This window comes from Octodon degus, unplaced genomic scaffold (genome assembly GCF_000260255.1).
Source record: "Octodon degus isolate 3935 unplaced genomic scaffold, OctDeg1.0 scaffold00007, whole genome shotgun sequence".
Lineage (NCBI taxonomy): Eukaryota > Metazoa > Chordata > Mammalia > Rodentia > Octodontidae > Octodon > Octodon degus.
In genome coordinates this window covers 13,526,887-13,539,517 of record NW_004524583.1, presented here as the reverse complement: position 1 = coordinate 13,539,517, position 12,631 = coordinate 13,526,887, and the positions used below count along the sequence as shown (strand labels likewise).

General features: G+C 45.6%; 1 protein-coding gene across 1 annotated transcript in view; it reads left to right on the top strand.

Annotated features, from left to right (window-relative positions):
- Rad51b (RAD51 paralog B) overlaps positions 1-12,125 on the top strand; it is a 748,426-nt gene extending 736,301 nt beyond the window's left edge. The window contains exons 10-11 of the mRNA XM_023702649.1: positions 693-771; positions 10,097-12,125. Coding sequence (XP_023558417.1) covers positions 693-771; positions 10,097-10,113 — 96 coding nt within the window. The 3' untranslated portion in view covers positions 10,114-12,125. The remainder of the gene's footprint in view (positions 1-692; positions 772-10,096) is intronic.
- The last annotated feature ends 506 nt before the right edge of the window (positions 12,126-12,631 follow it).

Below are 12,631 nucleotides of genomic sequence, written 5' to 3'. Positions count from 1 at the left end.
GCCAAACCAGGCAAGGACCCAACAAAAAATAAAAAAAAGGGACTGAGAAAACTTCTGAAAAAAAAAAAAAAAAAAAAAAAAAAAAACTGCAAGGAAAAATGTAAGCACAGACTTGCTGAGGGACCAGTGTCTATAAAGCAGCTTACTATTGTTTTGCTTCTAGACCATTATTTTGAATGTTTGCCGTGATGGTAAATATTTTAAGGATAGCTTTGAAAATTTTTTTGAAGAGCCAAGTTTATGAATACAATCAAAGAATCAGGCTAGCCTTCTCTTTGAGCAGAAATATAGCTAATTATGTTACGTAGATAATGTCTTGTTTCTGAAAGAACTGGTCAAAGAATATGGCATTTGTTGACAGAATATTGGTAATAGTTGTCCTCCCAAAGTGGCCACTTTGAAATGATAACACACATTTGAATATTTCTTTAAAAATATGCTTTTTGGGACTGGGGAGTTGGCTCAGTGGAATAAGTGCTTCCCTGGCAAACACAAGGGTCTGAGTTCAATCCCTGGTTCTGCCAATAATAATAATAATAATAATAATAATAATAATAATAATAATATATGCTTTTGATAATCAGCCTTATAACCTGTAGCCATGCGTTACCATCTGTCAAGGCAGGAAGGGGGGGCAATAGAGGCTTGCACCTGATCCCAGGTCTCACTCTAGAATGTTGTGCTCTCTGCAGATTCTCATCGCCAAGTCCCCGCTGGCTCCCTTCACCTCATTTGTCTACACCATCAAGGCAGAGGGCCTGGTTCTTGAAGGTAAGATCCTTACAGTGAGCCTTTTCTTTACATTGATTGTTCTCAGTGCTGCCCGTTGCTGCTGCAGCTCCCACTGCGGTCATTTTAGAAGCTATTTCAGGACTTGCTCTGCGAAGGTCAGGAGACTGGCATCTGTGGCAAGAATTTGATACAAGTTGGAGATATGATTGAGGGAGAACTGTAGGACTTCCTAGCAGAGTGGGCCAACCAAAAAATGAGCATTGAAACAAGGAAGCTAGGAACGGTCGCCACTGGTCTTCTTCCCGAATCCTTCCTGAATTCTGCAGGAGACTAGTCGGAGCAGTTGGCCTCTGAACTCCAGTTCAAGGAGCCACTCGCTTCCCAAGCTGCAGCCTATCTGGGTTGGTGGCCTGTGAGTCACTGTGGCCTGGTTCCAAGAGCTCCTTTGCTCAGGCTTCCCTGTGGCTACTCTATTTCCATGCCCTGTGTTCAAGTCCCACCAGACCCTTTATGCTGGCATATCCCTTGCTTGCTGACCCACCCCTTGTGACATGGGCAGGGAACATGCACGGAATTGAGGTAGCCCAGGGCTACAGCCTGGAACTCACTGATCCACAGTGGGGGCTCATTCCCAGATGCTGGGTCCTCTGGTGAGTAGGAAAGGCATCTAATCCCAGGTCTTTCCACAAAACAGTGAATGTGAAGGGTTAAACTAGGACACCATTGAGCTCAGAAGACTCAGCCCCTGGGACTGGATGTGCAAAGCCACTTTGTGAATGAAGAAGTGCTCAGGATACACTTCCGTCTTCTCAAGCATCGGGCAGGCAGCCTCACCCACCAGACGCATAGGTAAATACCTAGCCTGAGTCACAGACGAGTGGCACAATAATACCTCAGGCCATGAACACTTCTGTTTGCAAGCAATTCAGTTCTCAAACAAAGGCAACAGAATTTTGCTTCCTTTCACAAACTCCACATCAGGTGACAAAACATGGTCATCTTCCCAAAATCATAAAATAAATTAAGTTCATGAACCAAGGCCCTGCTGTACTGCCGTTGCTGTCCGTGGAGGAGTGTGTGCCCTTCAGGACTTTGTCAGTATCTCCACGTTTTTGAAACAAGGCAGCCCTGGCACTGTCCTCACGGAGGCACACTGTACTGCAAAAATGGAGTGGGATTCTGCAGGCAGGTTGAGAGGGGCTATGGCAGCCCTTCCTTCCCTTCCTCCTCTAAAATACCTGCTTCTCAATGGACTCGAAGCAGCATGTTTGTTTGGTGCAGCTGAGCTCCACAGCAGGGACTCCAGAGGGCCACAGAAATTTGGGGTAAGAACTACTGACCTTTGGCTCTTAGCCTCTGGCTCATGCTATCCAAGTTCCTTGGTAAATATTTTTTTTTTTACAATTGCAAATATTGTTTTCTGACAAAGAAGCAGAGATTTTAAGACCAGATTAAGCAAAGCAAACAGCAGGCCCCTTTGTTACATGTACTTTAAGGGTGTATGACTAAGAAGCAATCAGAAGGCTCGGTCTTATTTACCCAGTGTGCATGGTGTGGCTCTGAGTTCTTCATTTTTAGAGGCAGTCTTAAAAGATTAGAAGTCTAGTAAATAACAAATGGAGATGAAGTTTTCAAGAAATTCTATGGAAAATTACAAAATAAATTCAAGAGGAAAAGAATCAGTTCTGCCCAGTGGGCTTGTGTTGAAAGCCTTGCTAGAATGTTTTGTGCCTTGATGACCAGCATTTCTAATCCTGGTCAAGTGGGGATAACTTTGGACAAATTGGTATGAACCAGGTTCACTGGGCTGCGTCCCTGATATTCATTGCTAAGATCAAGATTTTGACAAGGAAGATGACATTGTTTTGGGAAAATAAAAACTGGGAATACTGATAGAGGGTTTAAAAAAAAAAAAACTGTAAGGAAAGACTAAAAGAAAAAGTTGAAAAATGGAGGATAGAGTCATTTACTAAAGGGAACTGATCTGGAGCAATGGGGCCAGGAAAGAAAGTATTAAGGAGAATCTCTTGGGATCCAAGTTCCCCAAGCAGCGAATGTCCGCGGCTGGGAGCCCTCAGAACCTCACCTGGCTGTTTTCTAAGCTGCTTTCCTGTCCCACTCCCTGAAGTACTCTTCCTTCTCTGAGGCCCAGAGGCCTAGGACCTTTCTGCTGCCATCAGCTGCGCCACTGACTTACAAACCTGTTAGCATCCCAGCTATGTGCCCCACCGATCCCTGAGGCAAAGCAGGAGTCTTGCTGCCCAGAAAAATGAGAGCCCCTTTTATTGAATAGAAACTTTGGATTTCAGTTCCAGCTTTCCTTAATCTTGAGAAAATCTCTGGGACTCTCGTTTTGTCTGCTTGAAAATGAAAATGCTGGTTCAAGGCTTGGAAAACTGGACTGCAACCCATTCCTGGGTCATGAAATCAAATTGATGAGTCACAACCGGCATTTGGGAAGGGGTGGGGGGTGGAAAGGAAAATAGAAAACTTCTGATTCTGTCATGAAATACATGATTGTGTGGGTGTGATTTTTTGTGGATGTGTGGATGTATGCATGTTAAGGCTTTGTGTAGGGGTGTGGCAGTGTGGTGTTTTCTTACTTGGATTGCAGTAACCTGCTTGGGTGATATCACTTTAGTTTGTCTGATTCTCCTGGGAGGTGAGATACTTATCATTTATGTACCTGCTCTCACACAAAAGCTTATTTTTTCCTGTTCTTACCAGATCACTGAGGTGAAAGACACCTGTATAATTCCCCCGGTTTAAACCAAAGAAACCCTTGCTTCCTGAATGGTAAACTTGGAAAGGTAGCAGCAGCCAAGGCCAAACACTGAGGGGTCATGGGGGCATAACAGCTCCAGCTCGGTGCAGAAATGGCACCAGGAGCTCTGGGTGCAAAGCGCAGCCTATGTACTAGGGGCACATAGACAGGGTGTGTGAGGGGTGCTTCCACCTAAGAGACATCAGCTGCCCCTGTGGCCTGAGAGCCAGCTCTGAGGAAGCCGGGCGGGGGCAGGCAGTGAATGCGGGAATGAGCCTCAAGGCCTTCTATCTATTAAGACCCCAAGGCTCCTCCTAGCCCACCACCCAGGGGGGTTTTCTAATACCTGTGGCTCCGTGTGCGCCAGCAGAGGGAAGGAATAGAAAGTGAGGGCCAGATGCCACAGCCCGGCTCCACAGGCCATCCCCCCACCGGTTATCAAGGATCTGGAGGCTGAGATCACTAGGCGACTGGGGGCCAATACCCTTCCCTCCCCATTGTTCACCGGGGTAGGAGGGACAATGCAGTAGAGGGCTGGGGAGACGAGGGCTGCTTAGGCGCTTCTCGGGACATTTTTTTAAAAACACATGAAGGAGCCAGTCCGTGCTATTGTTGTAGTAAAATAGGAAGCAGAATTATTTTCCTTTTGCAAAATAAAAAAAAAAAAAGGAGAGAAAGAGAGAGAGAGAGAGAGAGAGAGAGAGAGAGAGAGAGAGAGAGAGAGAGAAAGAAAACACATCCTCCCAGAATCTTCCAGAGGCCTCAGACTATTAACATGATAATGCCAACCATTTGCATCTTCTTTGTCTGCCTGGTTTTCTAGGGCCCTGGGCTGCCTTGCTGGGCCCTGGGCCCTGGAAATGCTTGGTCCCTGGAGGGCACTCACAGCAGCCTCCAGCTTCCTGAGGGTTGGGCCTCTAAGAGTGGGCCAGAGGTAGATGCAGCCTTGGTGTGGCTGCAGTGGGAGGGTGAGGGTTGGTCAGGAGTCTTGAATCCTTTTTCCTTTTATCCCCCAAGGAAGGCCCAGGGGCCTAACAAATGGGAGAACACAGAGGACTGGCTGCCTGAGTGAGGACGAGGGCGCTGGGAACTGATAACAAGAGAAAACTATGCAAATCAGCTGTACTGTGTAGGCCCCAAGGCTCTTGGCTGCTGAAAGGTGGATTCCAGTACACTCCAAATCAGCCCACATCTGCTTGGATTCTGACCTTTGTTTCTTTAGCCAACCCCAAATGTGCCATCCAGATCCCAGCTGGGACTAGGACACTGTAAGCAATCAGGCCCTATTGCTAAGGTCGCAGGGACCTCTGGGAAGCCAGGCCCAGGCCTTCCTGGAGCCGTCCCAGTATTCTTGGGGTCTGTGGGATCAGTGAAGTAGCTCCTGTGGAAGGGACCAGCCCCAAGAGTAGAGAGGCTGGACCAGCAGGGCCACTCTTTTCACTCCTCTGCCTACAGTTCTTTTTTCAGGAATGTAGAGAACACTTGGGAAAACAGAAAACCTAGTTGTTTTGAGCAGGATGAAGGAAGTGTTTCCTATATTTGTTTCTACAGAATCAGGATCTGATACAACTGCTCATATTTAGATTCAGATGCTGTCTTCTACTAGTTTGGATTTGATGAACAGCATAAACTTTTGGAGTGTGCTGTGAAACTTCAGAGGAGCCCAGGGCACCCTGACATTGGTCCAAAGGTGCCAGACAAAGCTAAATTCCTGTTTCTTCAACTAGTTTGTGTAGGAAACTAAGAAGAAGGAACAAGAAGACAGTGTTTTGTTTTGTTTTTTAAGAACTGGAAAGCTGTGTCCTTTTTTGACTTTGCTTTTATCATGAAGAATGGTTTAGTTGGTCACCTTTTGAAGCATATCAAGAAAGGCATTAATCTCCCCTAGTTTTTCCCTTGTCAGGAGCTTGGGTTAAATTCTTCCCCTCCATTTTCTCAGCCACCTAGCCAACTGGATGATTTATTGAAAAATTCTTTTCTCCCAAATACCACTATCTGAGCTCATCAGATTTCAATTGGAATCAGTAGCCCATCTAAATATTTTTTGCCTGGTAGACTCAAAGTGACCCAGAAGGTTCTTGATCCATTTCCTACCAGGTGCGGTGGCATCTGCACACTGAGTACCACCCACCCACCTGGCACAGCCTGGCATTCTTGTGGGAGTCTGGGCAGAGAGCCCTGGATTTGAGAGCAAAGAGAGTACAAACTCCTCCCAGAGGTGGTGGAGAAGAAGACAGAGCCTGCCTGTCACATTGTCCCTAGCCTGCCAAGTGCTACTACAGCCTCAGAAAGCTCCTCTAGGACTCTCGGTATGGGGCGTCCCAGGGCGAATGAGGAAGAATTCCATCTGCCCAGTGTTCTCCTCTTTTGACATTCACTTTACCTCTTCTTCCTCTATGACATCATCCTACACTGGCCCTTTGCCTTATTTTGTTACCTATTTGGCTTGTTTGTTTGTTTATTTGTTTGTGAAATGCTGACAAACTACCTCTGAGGTACACCCCAGCCTTTATAATGTCATTAATATAAACAGTACAGAAAATTATAAAGCATGAACTTTACAAGAATCTACCACCTAAAATTAACAAATATTTAAAAACTAGTCCAGTTGTTCTCAGACTCTTTAAATACAAGACTAAAACTTAACAAAGCTCAGTCCTCACTTGTGCCTACTCCTGGTCCAGTCCCTCCTCACCTCAACACTCCTCTGCAAAAGTAAAAGTTCTCCATAAATTTGGTATATTTCCTTCCTGTCCTATCAGTGAATTCATATGTGATTTATCTTGGGTGTGTTCTAAAATTTGTGTATATGGCTTATCATACACATAATTTTTTTGTACCAGGAATCAAACTCAGGACCCTGCATTTGCCAGGCAAGTACTGTGCCACTGAGCTACATCCTGGCCCCATACACATAATTTTACAACTTGCTTTTGTTATTTAACATGTTTTTATACTTTGTCTCCATTGATACACATTGATCAGATTTTTTTCACTTTACATCAAGTATCCACATCCTTTGTATGACTATATCATGTTATCTACTGCCCTATTTATGGGAATTTTGGTTAGATGTAACAATGAGTTGCTCTATACTTATCTTTTGGTTGGCAGGCATGAGCGTTTCTCTAGGAATATATCACAATTGAATGAATTAATCTGAAGGTATGCACATTTTTGTCTTTATACATTCCCAAATTTCTCTCCAAAGAAATTTACCAATGTACACTTTCTCTAGAAGTAGTGGACTTATTTCTATGCAACTCTGCATAATTATGAGTTTGTTATCATGTTGCTGTGGTTCATCTTTGCATGCAGCTTTTATGGATGCCTCTTGTGTGTCTGCTTTTGTGGTATAAGCTTGCCATATACCCTGAACAGGTCTTCTGCACAGTGTGTGAGCTTTATGCACATACTTGGACAATTACTGGTAAAAAGCATCTTACTGTTCCTAACGGTGACTGTATACATGCAAGTTTATCACCTTGATCTTCATGTGAAAAAACAGAGTCCCAAAAAAGCTGAACTGAAGCCTCACAGTTGAGTTTGTAGCCCTTTACAAGTAGGTAGAGAGGTCTAAGACTTTAGAAAATCATAAATGGGTTTGGGCCTCCCCCTCTTCTATTATGGCAGCCCCTGTAGCCATTTAGTTCTTAGACTACATGGACCTTGATGACATATTCCAGGCCTGTTCTGAATATTGAATCCTGAAATTCTAAGCTAAAATGGGTCAGGCACACTGATATAATGATCATAGAAATTCCCTGAGCAGTTGGGTTATAAGCTTGACTGGGTATAACCACTGCTTAAGGTAAGGTAGTGTCCAAGATAAAGGTTCACTGCTTCCTCACGTAACACTGCAGAGGAATGTGGCCCAGAGCTGGCATGGCAACTTGGCTATCCAGGGACTGAAGTATTGGCTTATTGCTGTGACATGGTCCAAATGGCTCAACATCATGTTCCATCCAGGTAGCAGGAGCTGTGTCAGACAGGGAATGATGGAAGGAAAATCATCCCTCTTCCTATAAGGATGTTAACCAGAAGTTTACACACTTGATTTCTGCTTACATCATAGAACAAACATGTAACTATATGTCGAGAGTGTCTGTGGCATATATTAATCTAAGTGGCCAAGTACCCAGATAAATTTGGGGGGTTCTGTGACCTCTAGAGAAAGAGGGAAAATGAATAGTCAGCCCTTTCCTAAGGGCCTGGCTTCAGAGATTACTTCCTATGATACATTAGTGCATACCCCAGGGCTGGGCTCTGGCCTAATACAGTTATATTCTTGAAATATTATAAATATTTGGTTTGTTAGAAATGCTCTCAGGACCCTCTTTGGATCCAGAGTCTAGAGCAAAGAGGACTAGGATATCACAGTAAGCTACTCCACCAACCCTTAGCACCCCAAAATTGTATCCTCTTGCCCTGCCCAAGACAGAATTTCTCTCAAGTGGGAAACACTTTAGCATGTTTTGCTGTTATGCAGTATTGAAGAACAAAATTCGAGTGAGTGTTATACACTCACAAAGCAGGGCATGGACTTGGGTCCAAAGTCACTGGCTAAATGCAGTTTTTCCAAAATATTTTTTCCTACTCCCATTTTAAAAAAAAAGAAAGATAGATGGATAGAAAATTTCAGTTGAAATAAGGTTACAGAGCAAAACCTGGACTTTCGATCCAGGCTGGATGCACATTGTCTTTTAGGACCTGCAAGTCATTGGCAGAGTTTATAGTCTGCATTTGTGAAAATGCCCAGGTAATAATACTGAAAGATGTTAAATCACTTCAGGTTGTTGGTTTTCTCCAAAGAGTTCTTCCAAAAAGACTTGAGATTTTTTTCTGGAATATGACTTAAGTCCGTGTGAGTGAGTTCAGTTCAGTCCAATATTTCTCAAGCATCTATTGTTTGTAAAGGATGGTGCTCAGGGCTCAGGGAATATGAAACTGGGAGGCCAAAAGGTCCCACCCGGCTAGGAGCACAGTATCTACTTAGGAAAGTGTAGTTAAAGAAGTTATGTCAAAACCGACGTGTGACACCTGCTTTGGATGTTCCAACAGTCAGACTTGGACAGATGAGGGGGATAGGTGCCTTCCAGCTAGAACTGGAGCTGGAAGCAGCCTCTGACTGCTGGCAAAAGCTGCATTCCATTGTCCCTTGACAGGCCAGCTTCTTTTGCTGCCTGAGGATAGACTCAGGGACACTGGGGAATGCTGATTAGTTCTGTCACCAATGCTGGTGAGTGATGAATGTTGAATCATGCTGACTAATGGGTTCTAAATGGACAGACTCAACAATACAGGGGACATTGGGAGCCCAGAGTTCAGGTCCCCAAACTCCCTGTGTGATGAAGAGCAGATCAGTCCTCCTTTAGTGTTCGCTGTCCTTTCTGTGAGTCTGGGAAGTCGCCTTGCATGAAATGCTCTTAACAATGCCCAGTGCAGACTTGGGCCACCTGAGTTATTCCCAGTACACACAGAATCCCAACACCCATCACACGCCGCCCACATGACACTGCCATTTCCTCCCACATGCCACAAGAACCGACAAATGGTGACCTGCATTCACAAAAAGTGACGAACAGAAGAGCTTGTGAAAAATCTTGCTATCCACCTACTGGGCTCTGTGTCTTTGGACAACAAGCGTCTCCACAGAACTGAGGGCTTGTGCTGCACACACAGCTCTTTCTGTCTTTTGACACCTCCCCAGCTAGACGGCTTGAGAACCTGGCCTTCCGTGTCCAGATGTTTACTGAATTCTGAAGGCTCCCCCAAAGGGCCCGAGTTCTTTTGTTGTTCTCCAAATCATTTCCCACAGAGACTGACCGATGTCCTGAAGGAGCCCTTCAATGCTGAGGATAAATGAAGGCAGATGAAGACACGACCCCCTGAGGCTCTCCCGCAGCCTTGCTAACAAAGGGGCCGAGGGCAACCTTGTAAGGAGTGTTTTGGTCAGCAGTGTCCCTAGGAGAGGCCAGGCCTCCCCCACAGGGCTGCTTTCAATGGCCATCATCATAGTGGAAGTACTGGGCATTTGTGGAGGGCTGTGGCGTGCTAGGTGTAGCACAAAACATCTAAATCACTGTCCCAGCCTTTGTGAGGGCTTCCTGGCTACAGATGGCAGCTGGCTTTCTCAGGGGAAACTTGGGGGATGCAGAAAAAGCCAGCAAGGGACTCCTGTGTCTCTGAGTGACCCTGCCTACCCAGTGCAGCTAGACTCCCCCTTTGTAGCTCTCTGCTGCAGGACCCCATCTCAGCCTGTACTGAGTGACCCTGCCTACCCAGTGCAGCTAGACTCCCCCTTTGTAGCTCTCTGCCATCATGCTGCAGGACCCCATCTCAGCCTGTACTGAGTGACCCTGCCTACCCAGTGCAGATAGACTTCCCCTTTGTCTGTAACTCTGCCATCAGTACTGCAGGACACCCCCCCCCCAGCCTGCACTGTGTTTCTGCGTGTCTGCTGTGTGCAAGGCCATGGGCTGCATGGGTGACAGATGTGGGAGGCACCTGCAGCTGAAGCAGAGTTTCATTTAGATGGCTGGTGAGAGGTTGGTGCATTTTATGATCAGTCTTTCAGTCATTCTTTCTTTTTCCTTTTAGGCCAACAGAGGCCATAAGATACTGTGACCTTTGTCTACAGCTGCTGGGGGCACGATTTGTGCAATGAAGCAGGATCTCGCAGCTTGGAAGAAGGAAACGGAAGCCAACATAATGGGGATTAATTAGTTGATTGGTGTTGAGATGGTAACAGACTTGCTCCTAGACCATTGAGCTGGGATTTTAGACCTAGCAGAGAAGGTGTAGGTGAAGAAGCTTTTGTTCAGAGCTCTGATGTGTGGGGCTGAGGGATTTGCCACCAAGGGATGTCAACAACCATAATAATAATAATTTGCACTTATATAGCACCTTTCAACTAGGCACCTCAGAGCAGTTTAACCACATTAATTAATTAAAGTCCACAATCCCCCCGGGGGGAGGAGGAGGAGGAGGAGGGCTAACAAGATCTGTAATTACAGGAGGAACATTTCCGAATAAAGTATTGTCCACCACATAAAAAGAGTAGGAGTAAAGGAATTGGGGGTCTCCAGACAGCAAGTGATTCAGAAATGAAATCACTGAATGATGGGGGATGTTGGGGGTGGGCAGGCATGGGGGTGGGGGGCTGCTCTTGTGTCAGGAAGGTTGATGGCCTGAGAACTCACTGACAGGTTTGGAAGCACAGAGAAACAGAGCATGTAGGGTATTATTGGTGTTTGGAAGATCATTAGTGGCATAACGATTGTAGTGTAAGTTCACATCTCACTGGCATATTGTGTATAGCCTTGCAAAACAAAAAGTGAGATTCATGCAGTATTAAAGGATGAAATGATTTCTTTAGATGTAAAGCCCAATTAGCAAATAAATCCATTGGGAACCCATGGGAGAGTGTCTCTGTTTCTACTGCCAAGAGGTTTTTGACCAGAGCAGCAGGCTGGGTGCAGTGCAAGGTCTGGGGCTTCAGCCCTTCCTGGTCAAGCAGGAAATCTTCCTAGCCTTGCCCACTGGGACCCTCCTATCCAAGCTCTGAATGCAAACCTTCTGCCACAGAGTCGGCTGTGCCTGCTCCCTCTGCAAAGATGTTAAGTGCCTCGGCGAGGACAAGCAAGCCACATCCTACTTCCTACCACTGCCCAACAGAGTACTGTGTACACAGCCAGCAGAGAGCAATGAAGAATGATCGACTGTCTGAGTCCATTTCAGCAGCTCAGTCTTTGCTAAACACACACCAGATGCTCAGGGAAGCCAAAAAGGAATAGGACACATGCCCTGTCCTCAAGAAAAGTACTACAAAATGAGTAGCTATGTTACAATGCAGAATAAGATAAAGTAACAGCACAGATGCACACCCAAGCCCCACACCACAAGGACAGGAGAGGGACATCTCCCTGGCCCGGAGCCAACCAAGGAGAGTGAGTATTCCTGGCAATAGCAGGTGTGCTGGGCATCGGAGAGAAGAAGAAAAGATCTGTGTAGGCCTGGAAGTGGTGGGACAACAAATTCTTGAGGCTAAGGCCAGGTGTCTCCCTCTGATGGAGGAAGAACTTGTGGTCTCCCCAGAATATGTATGAAAAAAATCAAGCTGAGTTTTGAAACTAATGAAATGTACATTTCCCATGAATTCTCATGGCATGAATTGCATCAGATGTGAAAGAGTATTCGAGAAGTTATTGATGGGGCTCAGGGCACGCTATCCCAAAAGAAAGGAAAATAGCAAAAGCAACTGTCAGTAGTATCTCCTGGCTCTCTCTCCCTAAGCAGGTCATAAAACCTAGCTGTCCTTCCCCTGAAGCAGATCATAAAACCTTCATTCCAGAGGTGCCCTCCCTATACCCAGAGGAAAGGAATGTCCTTATCTCTGAAGACACAGGGAGGCAGAAAAGCATATGAACAAACAGGACTTGCTACGCCTCCATTTATTATCATGAGCTCATGCCCATCTGTCTTCCAGTCCCACTTCTGCATGACTGTCCAATCCTCATCCACCCTCAGCATGAGATTGCACAGCCTGCCCTGTGTCTCTGAGCATTCATTTATGAGGGTCCCCTTGCTATAGCAAACTCATGTCAAATAAATGTACATGCTTTTGGGGGGTTTTGCTTTTTTCTTATTAATCTGCCTTTTGTTATAAAGACCTCACGCATGATCATTGCAGTGGGCGAGGTGAAGATAATACATTTTCTTCTACAGTTTCTGTTATGCAGTGACCCTGGAGCCTGCAGATAAGCCCCTGGGACAACTGGCAAGAAGCCAGGAGAATAAATTCCGACCAAGGTCAGCTCTTCTAGATCTCTGTCCATAGTGCCTAGTCTAGAGAAGAAGATAAAAATTTCTCCTGTCCCTTCCTTTTCAAATTTAGGAAAGGAACACTTGTTTGCATTCTGGTTCTCTGGCTAAAGCTGGCTTTGGAATCCTCTCTCATTGCTTTAATCCTTACCTCCCAAGGACCACTACTCTTTCTTTGTCTCATTTCATGTTTAAAACTTGGCTGGTCTTTCCATCTGTTGGGACACTCAGCTTGTCAGTTTACACATGGAGGCAGACAGTTTCAGGCTCCAGATCCCAAGCATATGGCCAAATAGAAATGGGGTTGCACCC